Here is an 18,871-nt window from a genome sequence, read left to right as displayed (position 1 = left end):
GGGGCCCTAGGGGACTTCCAATGCCAAGTGAAAAGGCGCTTCGCCAGTAATAGTGCCAGGTTTGCGAATCGCACTCTCCAACTTGGATCCCCTAGGACCTGCGGGTAACACCAGTACACAGCGCTCCATAGTATCCCATTGGGCCTGACCAGTGTACTCATCCAGCACTCTGGTTACCCATGCCCAGTAGTTTGATAGCTGTGGGCAGGCCCATAGCATGTGGAGCAAGTTCACCCCCTCAATGGGGGCACTTTGAGGATGCAGCAGGGTATATCTGGTTGATTTTATGTGGCATTAAGTATGCCCGGTGTAGAATGGCAAATTGAATACATTTAAATCTTGAATTACAAGACACTTGGGGTATTCCAGCAGCCATACCCATTCCTTGTCAGGTCAGCTGCTGCCCAATTTTTATGCACATAAAGCAGGAGACTGTCATGAGTTAGGAAAATGGTGTCTGGGGGGTTGTGTGTGTCAAGTACTCGTGTGTCATGAGGTAGTTTTCTGCTAACAGGCCATCCACTGTGGTGACTCCTTCTCGTTCCCAGGGTATAAGCCTCTTACCCTTGAAGGTGCCTGAGGCAGTGGGGAGGCTTTGCAGGGATATGTTGGGTGCATAAGATACCTGGACCGAGTAATTCTTCATCGTCATTTTCCAGTACGACAATGTGATGCGTAATAGTAATGTATGTGTTGGCAATGTCTGGGTGCCCGGGCATAGCAGGTGGTGCTGCTGGCCGTGTTTTAATTGTGCCTTGGTAAAGTCTATTTCCAACAGATTATGGACAACAAGCGTGTATAACAACCATTGCAGTTGTCTGGCTATACAGTATACCTTAACATCGGGAGCCCCTAGTCCTCCTTTATTCATTGTAAGTTGGAGCTATACGAAGCTGACTCTATGATGTCCCTGCCTCCATATCCGATCAGTCAGTAGAGTGCTGAGTTGTCGGAAGAGCCCAATAGGAATCATGATTGGTAGGTTCATAAAATGGTATAAAAAGCGCTGCAGCATCATCATTTTGGTCAGTGCCAACTGTCCAGCCACAGACACGAGCAACATAGTCCAAAAGGCCACCTGTGATTTGAGCGCTGCAATTGTGCGTTAGAGGTTGCCTTCTAAATATTAGGGCCCTCTGAGTATTTGAATCCCAAAGTACCGGAAGGTGGAAGTGGCTACTGTGATTGTGCACTCCCCAAAGTACATAGCGGGTTTCGCATACATGCCACTGAAGAAGTACACACAAGATTTATCCGCATTGATGTGAAGGCCAGAAAGGGCCCCAAAGGTGGAAAACAATTGGGCCATTTCTATCTGCACTTCTCGGACATCTTTGAAATACAAGATCATGTAGTTGGCACACAGCCAAATGGTATGGACTGTGTGCCCACTGAAATCCCCCATGTCCTGCATCCTGTCATCTTTGTGCGATGGGTAAAGAGGAGCGGGAAAAAGGGGGCAACCCTGCCTGGAGCCTCGCAATGGGAGATTGGAAGATATGGGGACATGAATTATTACATTAAGTGCTTCCCATTCTATAATGGGAGAGGAAGTAGTACCGGTGTTAGTCGTTAAATATGTATTTATGGCAGTCGCCAGGGTGTCGGGAAAGACGGTGTCTTTCCAAGAGGCCAGGCTGTAGCCGCCATGCGGGGATTGGGGCTGGTACCTTGCCCGATGCAAGTGAAATCTCCAGGGAATTAAGATCCGAGTTGGTCTTTGTAGGAAGCTGGCTCTGTTTATACTATACCAAAATGAGGTATAGTGTGCACAGAGTTCAGGGTAACCCCAAAGGTAGGCAGAAGTAAAAGTAGATCGCACCTTACTCACTATTTGTGGTTGTGTGCGCGAGCAGTAAGGCTAAATTAGAGGGTAGTGTTAAACATTTGTTGTACACACTCAGGCAGCAAATGATGTCACACTCAAAGACTGAACTCAGACCAATTTGTTTGTATAAAAGAAATTAAGTTATTTTATTTCTCAGAGCCAAGCATGATGGAGGTAAGCGCAAAAAATGCTTTGCAGAATCGTATGCAATGTTTTCATGCTCAATGCAGGTTCAAATGCAGTTGATTGAATTGCACATAAGTCAATGTTTCGAAATTACTTTTCAGATTACTATGTACGTTTCATTTTGGATTACTTTTCAGATTAGTTTTGCTAATCAGTATGATATTACACTGTGACATTTCCCAGATAAAAGGTAAGTAATTCACTTTTAGTACATAGACAGTTTTTCAATGTTCCCCACAAACCAAGTCCACAATTTTCAAGGAAAAACGGTCAATGTATTCCCCTGGAAAAAAATGAAGTTAACAGTTTGCAGGTAAGCACAAGTTTGTGGGAGTTGATATTCTGGGGTTAGAACCAGGGTTCCCCCAGGGTCAAGAATGCACTCTCAAAGCACCCTCAGTGGCACTAGGGCGGCTGGGTGCAGAGTGCTGAGGCCCAATGTTATCCAAAGAGGGATAGGGGGCCTCCGGTTGGTGGCTGCTCACGAGCAGGTCACAGGACTGTGGGAGCAAAGCTCCTGGTGTTAGGCTCAGGGCAGAGGGGGATCCAAAGTACATCCGCAGCGGCTGCTGGGTGTAGGGTACTATTTTAGCATTGGGTGCCATGTTTTCTATGGGGATTCTCCAGTTGCAATAAAGACTGCAGGCTCCAGGACGAAGATCTTCTGGAGATGACCAATGGTTGGAAAGGTAAATTGGGATGCTGGGACACCGTTGGTTGGGCCAACCAAGGCCGTGGGACTTCAGGTGCATGGGTGTTTTTAAGCATCAGGCTTTCTTATCAGCTCCGGTCACGGTCGGGGGGATCCACCAGAAAGAGACTGCAGGCTTTGCTTGGAGATTCGAGGCAGGTCAGAGATCACCAGATCTCTGGTTGGGATCGCTGGGGAGCCCTCCTCGTGGTGTTGGGCCACTCGGGCGTAGGTTTCGGGTGCAGAGTGGTGCAGACCTGTGGTTTTGGCTGGGGCTTGAGTCTGTGGGTGAGCAAATCCGATGCCCACGGGAGACAAAGTCTTTGACTTGGAAGGCAGGGCAGATGCTCCGGGTTCTTGAGGTTGCTGGCTGCAGGACACAGCGGGATTTTGCTGGAGCAGATTTGAGGTGGGGACAGGCCGGTAGGTCTGGGGATAGGTCAGTGGGCGTCGTTCTCTTCTTCGTTCAGCACAGCTTCTTCGGTCCTTCTTCTTTTCTTGTCTGAGGAGGCAAGGTTCAGGGTTGCCCCTAAATAATTTAAGGGCGTCACAGGTAAGAAAAGGTTGGGACCAATGGGTCCCTTCTTTGGGGTGGGTGTACCCCCTATTATGCCACCCTCCAGTGGGAAGGGGGCATATGCCTCACTCTGGTTGGCTGGGTCCCGCCATCTGCAAAATGGCTGGGACCAAGAGTTGTGCTTTACCTCCCCTCCACCACGTGAGGGGTGGGGTTGGCAAAGGTGGACACACCTCCCTTCCTCACTTGGTTTTCCCACTGATTCTCCCGCCCAAAGTGGGGTCAGAACCGGTGGGAGACAGTTGCTGGACGCAGCCAATGGCTGCAGTAGCTCACAAAGGCGACAAGCCGTTGAAGCTTCCCGTTCATGGACCCTGCCCACCCTGGGGGAGGAGGCTGGGCACCTCGTCCCAGGATGTGCATTGTTTCAGACCCCCGAGAGCATCAGGCTCTCAACTTAGGAATCCAGAAACATATCTGGTGGTGGCAGCTAGTGAGCAGCCACTCAGCCTGGACACTAGTGTTTTTTAATTTTGTAAACATTTTTTAAAATGTATTTTATTGCAAAAGTTTACATTGAACAAAACACAGGGAAGCGCCCAAGCCAAGCAATCCAATCAGGCAGCAATTTTAATACACATGGCATGGATTCACATTAGTCACTGTATACATAGATAGGCGAAATCGTAAAAAGAAAACTGAAGGAGCGATACACAATAGGGTTACCCTCCAGTCTGTGATCATAACACAATCAATACTTAATTGATATACCTGTAGACAAACAACTGAGGAGCAGGTTCAAGGCTCACATATTGGCAGTATCACCACAAGTTTAATACAGTTTCCCCATTTACGTCCACTTAGTGGACCAAGTACCCCTCCCTTCTTCCAGATTGTGTCTTAGTGTTAAAGGGAGCTGGCCAAGTCCGTCATTGCTGTACATCTCTCAACTGATCCCCCCGCCCCCTTCGCTGCTTTTGTTAGCTTTGTAGGTGTTGTATAGTGTCCAGAAGTTTTGCGATTGCGAGGGTGCATAAGGCCACTAAAGTTCTCTGTTTGTGTAGAGCAATATATCATATCTGAAGCCCATTGAGGGTAAGCAGCCTCTAGACCAGCAAATAGCTACCCTGCGTTTTGCTATTAGTAATCCCATATCTACTAACCTTCGCAACCCCTTAGGCAAATGTTTGGAGAAACCCAAAAGCGCTAGCGCTGGGTCAGGTGTAAGCTCCTTCCTAGTTATTGCTGTCAATTCCAGAAACAATAACTTCCAAAACTTAGGCACTCCCGGGCAAAGCCATGCCAGATGTGCAAAGTCCGCCACAGTCTCATTGCATCGCTCATAGCACGAGCTTTCTCAGAGCCCATATCTGCATAATCGCTCTGGGGTGTAATATACCCTATTTAGAAACTCAAAATGTATAAGACGGTGTCTACCGTTGAGAGAGACTCGTTTTGTGCTAAGGCAGCAGTACAGCCACATGGCGTGATCTATCTCCTTATTTATATCAGATTGCCAGGCCAGACGGGCTTTAGTATAGTGGTTCGCTCTATATGACATAGCTTGTTTATATATCTTAGATACCATCCCTGTTGTGGCTTGTGTTTTTATGGTCAGGATAAGTTCAGTCATCTCCGGCGGTTCCACTAGATCGTCTCCAAGGTGTTTAAGTGCGTGACGAATTCTATGATATTGGAACTTGCTTTTAGAGGGAGGGCTCAGCATCTCCCGTCGCAACCGAGCACCAGTCTTTCAGAACCCCGTTCTCAAACAAGTTGCCCATTGTGTGTATCCCAAGGGAATTGAGTGCGCGAATAACAGCCCTATCTCGACAGGGAGGTAGCCATTGGCACCAATCTATGGACGCCAAAGGCGAGTACAGAAGGGCTCCGGCTTGCAGCTTCAAGAGATGATGCCAGGCGTGGTTAGTGGCATTGATCGAATCCAGTATGCCCGTCCTGCAGTCAGCAGGCGCAAAAAGCAGCATGGGCAATGGACTCGGAGCTGCTACCTCCCGCTGTATGCGCAGGTGGGGAATGTCAGTAGAGCCATGTATCCAGAGATGTGCATGGGCGCATTGTGCAGCCCTGTAATAGAGGTCAAAGTCCGGTGCCCCCAACCCCCCCCCCCCCATGTGATGGGGCAAGGTGAGGATCCGCCATGGACTCTTGGCAGTTTGCCTGCCCAAGACAGCTTGACCATCAAGGTATTAAGCTTCTTAAAAAATATGCCCGGGAGGACCATCGGAATGTTGGTGAAAAGGTACAGCAGACGTGGGAGGATAACCATTTTCATTATTGAAATTCTGCCTAACAGCGTCAATGGTAGGCGAATCCAACGATCTACATCATCTTAGTTTTCTCATTATTACTCGGTAGTTGTCTCTAAAGATTGTCTCCGAGTCAGAATGTGCTTGGATACCCAGATATCTAACTGAGTCCGTCGTCCATTGCAGTGGGTAGTCCATGTCAAATTGGGACGTAGTTGGCGTAAGGGGGAACACAAGAGATTTGGACCAATTGACCTGCAGTCCCGAGAGTCCCCCATAAAGTACTACCTCCCGTAGCACTGAGGAAAGATGGCGTTCAGGATCCCTTACATATAGAAGTGGAGAAGTGTGGCTCAATGGTTAGAGCGGCAGACCCTGATGCAGAGTTCTGGCCCGGGACCAGGGTTCAATTCCCGCCTCGGCGGCTCTTGGATTCAATTTCTCCGGACCTGATAATTCTCGCCTCGGTGCCTATTCTAATCATGGGTCCCAATGTGCAACTCTGGGCAATAGCTTGCTTAATCTCCACAACGGCCCGCACAGCACTAGGATGCCTGGCTTCACCTTAGGGGTGCCCAGGAGTGGACATCTCACAGGAAAACCAGGAAGGGTTCGACAGCGGTATGAATACAGCGCTACGAGACCTCTGGGTAGAAGTGCGCTATATAAGTACAAATACATTTACATTTACATTTAGAAGTGTATCATCAGCATAGGCTGAGATGATGAGATTATAGCCTGGAATATGTATACCCTTATGTCCATGAAATTCACGCAGCGCACAGGCCAATGGCTCCGCGACCAGCGCATAGAGAAGCGGAGACAGCGGGCAGCCCTGTCTTGTGCCTCTAGAAATGCTCCTGTTCCGGTGCCACTAGAAGAGAAACCAGTGGCACCAGGCGGTTGGCCAGAATCTTTGAAAAAATCTTCGTATCTACATTGAGTAGCGAGAGAGGGCGGTATGACGAGCATTCCTCAGGGGACTTCCCTGCCTTTATAATAGCAACTATTTCCGCCTCTCTCGGGAGGGCGGCATCGTGCCTGACATGCACATATCCTCAAACAGAGTAGTCAGCTGAGGTAGTAAGAGATATAAAAACGCCCTGTAAAATGCTACCGTTAAACCGTCATTCCCGGGTGCACTACCCGCTCTCATATCCGATAACGCTAGAAGAATTTCCTCTTGTTTTATGGGCCGCATCAAAAACTCACGATGCGTGTCCGTCAACCATGGTAGTTTAATATGGGACAAGTAATCAACCATTTCCGCCTCACTGCTAGTACCACGCGTCGCATATAATGCTGAGTAGAATTGGCGAAATCGTTCTGCTATGTCTCGTTCCTCCGTTAGCGCCTCACCTTACGCTGAGTTCAGCACTGCAACCTCTGAATAATTGCGGCGACCATGCAGCAACTGCGCAAGCACACTGCCAGATCTCTCACCCTCCCCGTAGATGCTGGCCGTGGCGTATTTGCCGAGATTTTTAATTTCAGGATCGTAAGTCTCGTGGAATTCTTCCAATTGGGCCTTGAATTCCACCTGCATCTCATCAGTTGCACTAAGTTGCAGTCGCGTCTCCAAGGCAGTCAGCGAGGCCTCCAAGTCAGTCAGTCTTTTACGTAGGGCTTTAAGAACTCCCGAGTGTTTAGATATCTCAATCCCCCTAATATATACGAACGCCTCCCACACCACCTGGAAGCTCTCCACTGAGCCCACATTTTTATTGAAGTATATCTCAATTGCGTCTGATAGTTCAGCCCGGAACACTTTGTCCAGAAGCGAAAACGGGGGAAACCTCCAGGCATGAGGAGGAAGTCTTCGCGTGGGAATGGCGATTACGACCAAAACCGGGGAATGGTCTGAGTATGTGCGTGGAAGCACCTCGCAAGTCCGCACCTGGTTGTATAGCTGCCTGGAGAGCAACCAGTAGTCAATATGAGTGTGTAGGCCATGGAAGGCCGAATAGTGAGTGAATCCCCCCCCTTTTCTGGAAATCGCTGCCTCCAGACATCACGTAAGTCCGCCTGTGTCATAGCTACAGCAAGGGTGCGGGCCGAAGCTGTAGCGCGTCTAGGTGGACCTCCTGAGCAGTCACAATCCGGATCCAAGGTCAAGTTAAAATCTCCCCCCCACAGCTGCTGTCCGCTCGCCAGCACCTGTACTCTGCCGAACAGACTTGTATAGAAGTCAGTATTGTCATAATTGGGACCGTACACGTTGATAACGACAAAGTCCAGTCCTCTACCCCTGCAATTGGATATCGTAAACAATGCCATCAACCCTGCTTATTGGCAGTATTTTGATGGATGGGCTTTAATCAGCTCAAATGTAACACCGATAAAACTGAGATTCTCCGCTTTGGATATAATTGTATTTTTGATCTACAGGCCCATTGGCTGGACAAGACTCCTCCACCTAACGCCCGGGAAGAAGTAGTGAAAAACCTGGGTATGTAGATTGATAAACAGCTGATGCTACGTTCTCAAATTAATACTGTGGTTGGCACATGTTTTGGTCTGTTGCGGACGGTCACAAAATTCCTGCAAATACTCTCCCTTTCTGCAAGGATCACTGTTCTTTTGGCCCTTGTGGTGACCAGGTTGAACTGTGCCAATATCCTTTGTGCTGGACTGCCACAATATCTGCTGCAGAAATTATAAATGGTGCAGAACGCAGCAGCCTGTCTAGCTCTTCAATTACCCAGACGAGCTTCTATCTCTTCTCAGCTGAAGAACCAACACTGGCTTCCTGTCTAAAAAAAAAAAAAAAAAAAAAAGGATCCAGTTTAAGATCCTGACCCTTGTGCACAGGGCTCTGCACCAGTCTGGACCGACATATCAATCCTCCCGGATTCAATTCTGCTCTCTCCTAAGAACTCTGTGCTCTTCCCTCAGCCGTTAAACGAGCAAAAACCGGAGGCAGATCCTTCTCCCTCCTGGTCCCGCAAGCTTGGAACAGCATACCTGTAGAGTTACACTGAATGAATAATGAATGGTCTTGCAGACAGAAACTGAAAACTTGGCTTTTCAGTTTCTAATTCTGTCCCCTCGCCTTCTCTTACTTTCTGAAATTAGCAGCGGGACACTCGGTTGGAGTAGCCGCATGCTTTAGAAATCCTGACATTCATTCATTCATTTATTTGCATAGTTAAGTAAAATGAAAGCGGTGTTTCATTATTGCTGTGCCTGAGATTTAATGTATACTTTCTCATGTACTTGTTCATAAAATTTTAAACAAAAATTAATAAATATAAAATTAAAATGTCTTCTGATTTGATCACGGTCGATCACTCTCATTCAGGGGTGGTAGTCACGGGTGGTTCTGCCGCATCTCTCTAGCCCAAAGAAGGAAGTCTCTCATCTCCCTTCCAATAACACTGTTTCTGGTGGTGTTTCTTACTTTTTATGTAGGCTGATCTTTCTTTCATCTTTACTACAGGTCCCAAATTATGAGTGTAAGCCTGTTTCTATAGAGGCGCTGTAGCTGTGCAACATGGATGCAAGAACCCTGTTTTTGGAGAAGATAGTGAGCCTTTTGAGCACCCTGTGCGTAAATCCAGCTGAAGTTGATACTGATGCCCTACGTGCCCTGTTGGAGATCGCGTTGCCTCTAGAAGAGAAGTACCAGGAGCTAAATGCTGTAGGCATTATTCTAATTAATGCCATTGGAGAGGTGAGCTATCTCAGCAGGGAACAGGGTACTGACAAGCAGAACTTGATGTTGGGTGCCAGTGGTGGTGACAACCAAATGGTCCAAAAGGGTGACTCCATTAATTTCTGGAATAAATATGTTTCCCAACAATCCTCTTAGATCTGTAACTGATCCCTCAACTTCATCTCATAGATGTTAGCCAGTGTAATGTTGAATGGCTTTGGATCAAAGTCTTATCCGGGTAGTGGAAGTTGGAGATTAAATCAAACATAAGATCATCTCCAGGATTTTTTGTTTTAAAACCCAGTCTCCTTTTTAGATGACCACAGTCGCTTTACCTGGAAAGTAAATGGACCTGACACTGTATGTCTATTCCATTCTTTAAGTCTCAAGAAGTGTTAAGAGTGCTGAAAAACATAATTGTCTACTGCAGTGGGTGTGCCTCATACTTTACAAAAAAATTCCCATAATTTGTACCATAAATAAGTTTTGCTTTGCACAAAGTGTTGCATAAAGCCCCAGATTAAAATTGTTTCTCCTTGTCTCTTGTTCATTTTTCTCTCATTTCACCACTTTCCTCCACATTCCTGTCTGACTCTTCACCTCTTTCTTGCCCTCTGATCCAACTTGCAGCCCAATATCTATCTGCGCAAGATCTCGACAGCCTTCAACATCTTGGAGAAGTATGGGCGGAACTTGCTGAACCCGAAGAAGCCCAAATACTGGCGCTCTGTGAAATTTAACAACCCAGTTTTTAAGACCACAGTGGATGCCATGAAGGTGAGTAGGGAGCAGGGTGACATCTAGCTATCTATTGGGATACATTTGTAGGCAGGATTGACATTGCTTCAGAAATCAGTGGTCGATTCCAAGGAGCATCCTGCCCTATGCTGTCAGACTCTGAAGCATAGTACATATTTCTATTTCAAATGAACTATTAAGGTTTTCTTGTCTCCCACTAAACACTCCTTTATAAAAATATACAATATGGGAGAAATACCTCATAAGGGGGGTGTGATCGGGAAGTTCTCAGCAGTCAGTCACCCCCTCCCTTCTCCGGTGCTAAAGTAGTCCCAATCTAAATTAGTCCCAAACTATATAGGTTTGTCGTTCTGGTGTATTTTGAAAGATTCAGGGTTTTACTCATTGACACACGTATGAGCAATAGTAATAGGCAGTCAATATAGGATGAATATAACGCAGGTGTGGGGCCCTTCACGTCAGACTCCTCGTCTCTCTGCTCCCAGCTCCGTTTCGTGGTAGGTGAGCGTGGACCCAAAAAAAACCAAAGAAAACCACACCGGCTTAGGCTTCTATTTAAATAATGAAGCACATGGGGGAGGGTAAGTGCACCGTCACCAGTCCCTAGTGTGTTGTGCCTAATGTGGGGGAAAACAAGTGGTGACTTTAGTGATATCCCCTTATACGAGCCCACAGCCCCTGAACAAGCCCCGAGTGTGCAGCGGGTACTTGCCTGCTTCCACGACCCTCCTGGGCCGTGGTGTTGGGAGACCAAGCCTCCTTATCTTCCGGGAGTGCAATGGTCCCGAGGGTAGCGCTCCTGGAGCTGTTTTCCCTCGCTGTCTCCTCTTTGCTGGTGCGTGGCTCCTGCTCTGCTCCTCCGGCGTGCACCTCCTCGGCGTCGTCCTCAGCTCTCCTCTGGGTCGTGTTTCTCTGCCTGTTCTCCGGTCCGGCTTCAGTCGCGTCCTCCTCCTCTTCCCGCTCCGTCCCAGCTGAACCACGTTCCGGACGCCTCCTGAGCTTTTCAGCCGTCTCGGGCGCTGGTCCTGTTTCAGACGCTAGAGCGTCAACCCCACTAGATGTTTCTGCTTTGGCGGCGGCCATGTTGGGTTGGTCGGCGCCGCTCTCGAGTGGGACACCATCACAGGGGGGGAAGGGGATTCAGAGAGAGTATGGAAAATACAGGAGAGAGGCCTCTAAATTTGAGATGCCTGGAATAGTTATGGCAAGATAGGAGAGAGATGTAATCCATGTCTTACAGGCTAATGACTACTAGGTACCTGTGTGTTGTATTTTGTTTTGGAAGTTGTGCTTGAAATGGACACCAAGGATATGGTTTTTCAAGGAAAAGACTAGTTTATATTAATTTCGGGTTTACATTTTATTATCTAAGAGAACATAATTTATATAATTGCGGGGGATGTACCCATTGCTGTCTACATGCAGCCCCTGCCTTCAGTGCACTCCTAATCACCCTTCCCCGTTTACCTTTTCGTTTTCTCGAATATTTCCTCGCTTCCTCTGCTACTTCCAGCTCACTTTGGTGAATGAAGTGGAAATGTATTGTTCGAGGTTTGTGTGGTTGTATATACACGTGCTGTGCGTGCTCCTGCCATCTAGTGTTGGGCCTGGATGTATGCAAGTTGTTTTTCTTCAAAGAAGTCTTTCGAGTCACGAGGGGCTGCGACTCCTACTCTTGGTGATAATGCCCATGGTCATTGACTCCATTGTTATGTTGTTTTCTTCCCGGCATCTGGTTTGGATATGTACTTCTTATAGGAAACTGACTTCCTATATAGTGTACAAAAATTAGGTACACTGTGCAGAAAGTCCAGACGACACTTATTACTTTACAGGGGCTTGCTTTAACAATCCAAGGGTGTTCCATTTTGTGTTCTTGTGGTGGAGCAGCTTTAGGCTTATCAGAGGTTGAGCATTTGTTGTACACACATAGTCAATAAATGAGACACACACTCAATGAAGAAATTCGAGACCAATTAAAAAAAAAACATAGATTTTTGTACTAATTTAGAAACCAAGATTATTGTAATTGGATAAGTACTTTTCGAGTTAGCTGTATTTTACTGTATTTCTAAAATTTATGTCAGATTTGAGGCATGAGCATTAAATGCGGTAATGTTATCCCATGGGAGAAACATTCACTACATAGGTACACTTGTAAACATTCGTCGGAGTTGATCTCCTAGACTTAAGGTACCCAGGGGCAAGGTCCTTAGAACCACCAGCAATTAAGTTTTACCTGCCTTGGTCAGTCCTGCTGCAGAGGTGCTTGGTCGCAGTGGTAGCCTCTAATGCTACTGTTGAATTCAATGGAAAAACCTGCAACAGAAAAAGGCTGCAAGTGGGGACCTGGGGACAAGTCCGACAGAAGCCAAAGGGAAACTCGGCTCTTGAAAGTCTCTGGGGAAAGGTGGGGAGGACCAATGTTTGGCTTGGACTTTGGCTGTGGGGCTTGGGTGCAGGGGTGTTTTGTCCAGCTGGTCGCTTGCGTTGGAGGCTCTCACTTCTTAGCATTGACCTGGAGATGTGGACAAAACAGGACAGCATGTCCACTCTCGATGCTGGCCTCTGTGATGCTGATGTGCCTTGTCGGTAGGTCGTTCTTGGCGGTGTTTGTGTCTGGACTGGAGATGAAACAAGCCTTGGCTGCTTTAAGTGCTCTGGAAACCAGGGTATTGGGGCTGGAGCGCTCCTCGAGGGTCTAGTGTCTTTAAACTTGCTGGAGAGACGGGGTTGACCTCAGGGAGCCTTGAAAACCCTTTCTTGAGGTGCTGCTCACTCGGTGAACCTGGTGGTCCGCAGATCGGTAAACCTGTCAGATGTGGGTGGTGCCTGCAGGCTGCAAGAAAGTGGCTTCTTCACTTCAAGGGAGTTGCTGACTGTTTGTCAAAGTGCTGGCAACACTATAAGGCTGTAGGAGGATGCACAGCTGCTGGACGAGTCGGGTCTTTGCAATTGTCGGGAAGCAGCAGGCAGGGTTTGGCACCAGTTCTGGTGCGGTCCACAGTTCTTACGTTTTTAGCTGTTCTTGCTCTTTCTTCTTTTCTCAGTAGACTAATCTGAGTTGCTGGTGTCAGGGGGCCACCTAAATACTTTACGCACAGTACAATCCTATGGAAGTTAAAGTCAGGGATGTATAAAAGGTAGGCACAGTCTGTTTCAGGGGTTCACCTTCAGGATTCGGAGTTGTAGTGGGCCAAGGTCCACAGTACTACCAGCTCTTCTTTGGAGACTGCCCGGGTTCTGCCAGTAGTAGTGTGCTGGTGAGATTGATAGCTGGTGCACTGCAGACTCAAAAACAGGCTGCACAAGTGGTCTTGTGGAAAAGTCAGAGAGCTCTCAAACGGGGGCTTAGGTCGCAAGAGGTCTTGGAGTAAGGGAGCCTAGCTGGTTTGCGGTGCCCAGGCCAGGTAGCTCAGGTGCAGAGTGGTTACGTTGGCTGGGCTTTGTGCACAAAGATGCTCCTTGCGGTGAGGGACAAGCAGCTCTCAGTGGCAAAATCAAGGCAGCTGAGCCACTCACAAAGTGGTTCTCAGTGAAGCTGACGTCCCTAACTGGCGGCTTGATCCTGCCTGGTGCAGTGAGAATCCAGACTGGACTTACTGTTGGCGTGTGGTGCAGATCATCTGGTACCCTGGGGGTTGATTCTGCATGACTCCTGTTGGTCCTGGTGTTTTGACACTTGGTGAGGAAACAGATCTGACCTTCCAGAGCACGAGTACCTTCTCCCAGTCGTCTGTGGTGTCAGTTGGGCAGGGGCAAGGTGGTGGACTTGATTCTGCTTGTCGGTCTTACGGGTTGCTGTGGAGTAGCTTCTTTACTCCAAGCGAGATTGCAGGCAATTTCCGAAGTGTTGGCAGGCTACCAAAGGTTCTGGTAGTTCTCCAGCTCGCAGGAGGAGTCATTCTGTTGCAATTGCAGAGAGAGGGCTGAGGACGGGCAGGGTTTCACGCCAAAAGTTCACAGGTCTGCTATAGTTCTCGCCAGACAATGACTCTTCTTTGTCCGTCTTATCTTGATCTTTCGAATCCCAGGTCTTAGGTGCTACCTAAATACTCAATTTAGGGGCGTTTAAGGGTAGTGACGGGCAGTTGCCAATGGGCTACCTTACTATGTGACCACTTCTTGTGGGAAGTTGGCATAGCCCTGACCCTAGAATGTGAATTCCGTCCAGAACAAGATGGAGGAATCTCGAAAGTGGTGTCGACATCAGCTGGCCCGCTCTAGTGGTGGTGCTGGCTGAATGTGGGCACAACTGCTGATCCTTGATAATTTTCCTGCCTGTCTGGCTGCCACTATCTGGAGAGGCCAGGGTCGCATAACAAAGACGACGGGCCTTAGAAGTTTCTCCTGCGTGTAGGAAGTATGAATACTTCTGCCCAGAGCAGGCATTGTTCATGGCCTCTGAAAGTGAAGGCTTTCACCTCGGGAGGTCAGAAACCTGCCTGTTGTGGCTCGTTGGTCGAGAACAGTCAGTCGACACACTAGTAGTTGGTAGGTTTTCGGGGGACACCTCTGAGATGCCCTCTGTGTGCATTGCTTAATAAATTAGCCACTGGCATCATTAGGGAGTTATCAAGATGAGCTGTTTAGTACCAAACATCTGGGAATACAGTGAAGCCATCATGGAGCCGAGGAACTTGTAATCACTAGTGTCCAGTCTATGTACTCCTCATGGCTTCCCTGTGCACTTGTAATATCTGTGGTTCTACAGAGATACCACTCCCTAGGGACGTACAGGGATCCTAAAGGGGTGGCAATTGTGGAACAATGGTACAGTTTAGGGAAAGAACACTGGTACTGTGGACCTGGTTAACAGTCAAAAAGTGGAGGGTAACCATGTCAAAAGGGGCACTTTCCTACACACACGCACCCAAATAAAAAAGGAGGAGACTAACTTTTCCCAAGAGAGTTGTCATTACGTAAGTGAAACTACTTCGAAAGGCCATCTGCATTGGTCAGTCCCAGGTCTGTGTTCCAATGTAAAGTCCACGTTTTGGGTTTTCACCTTTCATCTGCATAAGGCATCTGAGAGGTCTGTGGTCTGTTTGGACAAGGAAGTGAGTGCCAAACAGGTATGGCCTCAGTTTTATTCGGGACCAAACCACATCAAATGCTTTCCTCTCAATGGCACTTCAATGCTATTCTCTGGTGAGTATTCTCTTGCCTATAAAAGCAACAGGCTGGTCATGGCCATCATCGTTGGTGTGAGATAGGACCGCCCCTATCCCTTGTTCAGAGGCATCACTCTTCACAATGAACTGCCTATTTGTATTTGAAGCTTGGAGAATGGGTGCTGAGCGCATTGCCTCTTTCAGGGTGTCAAAAGCCTTTTGATAGCTAACTGTCCAGTTTAACTTTTTAGGCATTTTCTTGGAGATGAGTTCAGTGAGGGGTGGCACAATGGTGCGGTACCCTCTCACAACCCTCCTGTAATCCCCAGTCAAGCCAAGGAATTCACCGACAGGTTTGAGTGGTCGGAGCTTCCAAATCCAGAATGGTCTGAATTTTGGGTTGTAAGGGTTGAACTTGGACTCCACCTACAAGATAGCCCAAGTATACAACGGTGCCCTCCTCCTCTACTATCTGCCATTTGGATGCTGTGATAGTGAGGCCTTCAGTCTGCACCGCCTGTAAACCTTGCCAATGTGGATCAGGTGATCCTGCCAGGTGGAGCTATAGACACCAACCTTTGAAATGTGGCATGGGCATCCTCTTAAGCCAAAGGGCATAAAAGTGAACTAACAATGCCAATCTAGAGTAGAGAATGCCATATTTTGCTGCTGGAGTCTGGCCAATCAGCCAGTACCCTGATGTTAGATGAAATGTGCTGAGAAATGTATCTACTCCTAATTAGTCTGTCAACTCATCAGCTCTGGGTATTGGGTAAGCATCTGTCTTGGTGACAGCATTGAGACCTCTGTAGTCCAAACAAAACCTCATTCCTGGTTTCCCACCCTTGGAGTGAGGCTTGGTGACTAAAACCACTGAGCTAGCCAAGAGACTGTTTGAGGGTTCATTAACCCCTAACTCCAACATCTTGCTGACTTCAACTTTGATGCTCGCCTTAACATGGTCAGACTGTCTATAGATCTTGTTTTTAATAGGTAGGCTGTGTTCAGCGTCCACATCATGGGTACACCAGTGTGTTTGTCTAGGGGTTAAGAAGAAGAACCCACCATACTGCTCCAGGACCTGTTTGCTGTTGGGTAGAGAGGGTGTCTGAGTAGACAACTCCATCTACTACCCCATCTTAGAGGCTGCTGGAGAGGAGGTAGGAAGAGGTTCACTCTCTGCTTCCGGATCCTCATCAGTGACCATTAGCCTCAGTCACTTCATTCCTGTCATAGAAACGTTTTAGGCGGTTAACATGGATGACCCTCTTGGGGTTCCTGCTAGTGCCAAGGTCAACCAGATAGGTGACTTCTCCTTTTCTTTGAATGATAGAGTGGGGACCGTTCCATTTCTCCTGAAGGGGCCCTAATTGCCACAGGCTCCAACACCCATACCTTCTGCCCTGGTTGGAACACCACCATGGCAGCCTTTTGGTCATACCAGAGTTTTTGAAGCTCTTGGCTGGCCTCTAGGGTTTTAGTTGCTTTACCTATGTACTCTGTCATCTTGGAACATAGGCCTGGTATTTAGCCCACAATATCTTCTTTAGGCTCTTTGAGATGTCTCTCCCAGTCTTCCTTAACCAGACAAACCCTGACAGAATGGCCAAACAGAAGTTCAAAGAGGTCGGGGAGAACCTCCTCCCTTCTGTGGCACACATCTCTGTAAGCGAAAAGCAGGCATGGCAAAAAGGACATTCCATCTACTGAGTTTTTCAGGGAGTCCCAAGATCATGCCTTTAATGGTCTTGTTGAATCTTTCTACCAGGCCATTAGTTTGTGGGTGATATGGGGTAGTGAACTTATGTCTCAGGCTTTCAAGAGTAGGGCAGATTCTCTGCCATTGGCATCGCTCTTCCCTCGAAGGTCCTCCTGGGCCCAGGAGCTCTGCCGTGTAAGGCCCAAGCTCCTGGGCCTCAGATCCCTCTGGGGCTGACGGGTCTTCTCCCTGGGGCGAGGGGACCAGAGCTTGTGGCTGATCAGAAGCTGATTTCCCAGTCTTCTAACCTTTCCTCTTAAGGGTTGGTCCATCCTTTCAGGCTCCAACCAATCTTTTTACCCTGGGCCTTGATCGGTGCTCGGTTTTTTACGCAACCATTTAGGGTTCCAAGCATGGCTGCATGGTAAGTAAGCTCGATCTTTGCCCACGCTGAGGATTCCAGATCATTCCCTAGCAGACATTCAACTGGAATTGCAGAAGAGACCACTATCTGTTTCAGGCTAGCAACCCTTCCCCATTCTATGGTCACCATCGCCACAAAATGGACCTTTGTTACATTAGTAGTGTTGGTGACTGAATAAGTCTGTCCAGTCAGGTACTGTCCTGGAAATACCGTTTTTTCAGTCACCATTGTGACTCTTGCACCTGTATCTCACAGGGCTTCTACCCTAATTCCATTAATCTAGGGCTGCTGTTTGTATTTTTGCATATTAGTTGGCCAAACAGCTACGGTTGCAAGGTCCACTCCACCCTCCGAGACTAGCGATAATTCTGTGTGCACTCTGATTTGCTCAGGGCACACTAGGGATCCCAGCTGGAGACTTGCTATTCCAATGCTAACTGGAGCAGTGCTAGGGTGATTCTTTCTGGGACCAGCAAATCTCCAGTTTGGTGACCAGTCTGTTTACATTTGTGATACCATGCCTCTTTGGGACACCAATTCTTACCTTAGTACCCAGTTTTTGGTTGTGAAACGTTTTGGTGCCCACCCTCCTTTGCAGGTTTATAGGGGGCCTTTAGAAGACTCTTTACTATTATCCTTAGGATGTTCTCACACTTTCCCCTGGGGAGGCTTAGTAACCACTTTTGTTTGGTCACCCCCACAAGTGATAGTTTTGGTCACCCTAGTCTTGACCCCGTGGTAATCCTTCTTTCCCAATTTTGGTCCACCAAGTATTGGTGAAACTTTTCCGAAACACAGTTACTCAACGGGAAACATCCTTCACAACGCGGGCATTGCATCGAAATGCCTTTACATCGCGGGCATTACAACGCAAGCCGTTACGACTTGCGCTGGATGGCGCTCTAACCCAACGAATAGTATGATTGACTATTCCAACACCTTCCCTACTGTATGTAGACTGGAGTTGGAATAGTAAGTCCAGCGCAAGTCGTTTTAATGACTTGCGTTGTAACAAATGCGATGTAAAGTACCTCGTTGTAAATGTATGCATGGTAACGTCATACATTCTTACTTAACGGATGTTCTTTCATAATCAAATAACACAGCCCAACATAGTCATGCACCCGCCCGCTAAAAACCTCCACCCGCTGCCAATTTCCCCCCCACCACATTACCATGGCGGGGGGACCCCGGCAGATGGGAAGACCGTCCGCCAGTTTTCCACCGGTAGGCAATCCGCCCGATTGCCTACCGGGCGGAAAAGCAGTTTATATGGTGGCGGTGTCTGGTAGACACCGCCATCCATATTACTATGCAGGCGGGGACTTGCCTTTCCGTGGCTGCAACGCCGCCATGGAAAGGCAGGAGGTTTTTGACATTGGGGGCCCGTAGTTGGCCCCCAGGGATTCTGGGGGGTGCACATGCAGGGTACCTATGGCACCCCCCTGCATTTCAATGTACAACGTGGCAGGCACCACGCGGTGCCTGTCACTTTGTGCATTGAAAGGCACAGGCTGCCTTTGTGGCATTGCGGCTGGCGGTGCTCTCTGCACCAACCTTTTGCCTGCCAGGCCAGGCGTTTTTAAATTCAAGCCTTTGTATGTGGAGTCTGCAGTCCCCAAAGAGTGAGACAACCGCAAATATCTACGATTGACTCTTATGAATATAGAGTGGGAAACGATCGTCCGTGTCGCGATCCTGCTGTCAAGTGATCAACTTGTTGTCCAG

The 18,871-nt window shown here is 48.1% G+C and overlaps 1 protein-coding gene and 1 long non-coding RNA gene across 8 annotated transcripts in view; one reads left to right on the top strand and one right to left on the bottom strand.

Moving 5' to 3' along the window:
* Positions 1-18,871, top strand: part of LOC146830547 (E3 ubiquitin-protein ligase RNF31-like) — a 325,057-nt gene that overhangs the window by 137,949 nt on the left and 168,237 nt on the right. For 6 of the 7 annotated variants that reach the window (XM_085604763.1, XM_085604765.1, XM_085604766.1 and 3 more), the window contains exons 2-3: positions 8,932-9,165; positions 9,778-9,924. In XM_085604763.1, coding sequence (XP_085460889.1) covers positions 8,986-9,165; positions 9,778-9,924 — 327 coding nt within the window. In that variant the 5' untranslated portion in view covers positions 8,932-8,985. Of the gene's footprint in view, positions 1-8,931; positions 9,166-9,777; positions 9,925-18,871 lie in introns of those variants that run through there. The other variant, XM_085604767.1, reaches the window with a different exon arrangement.
* Positions 1-18,871, bottom strand: part of LOC146830548 (uncharacterized) — a 126,839-nt gene that overhangs the window by 15,975 nt on the left and 91,993 nt on the right. The gene's annotated exons all lie outside the window — the stretch shown is intronic.

The sequence above is a fragment of the Triturus cristatus genome, chromosome 5_1 (genome assembly GCF_964204655.1).
Source record: "Triturus cristatus chromosome 5_1, aTriCri1.1, whole genome shotgun sequence".
NCBI classification, from domain to species: domain Eukaryota; kingdom Metazoa; phylum Chordata; class Amphibia; order Caudata; family Salamandridae; genus Triturus; species Triturus cristatus.
Note: the sequence above shows the minus strand (reverse complement) of the source record. Positions and strands in the feature narration are given on the sequence as shown.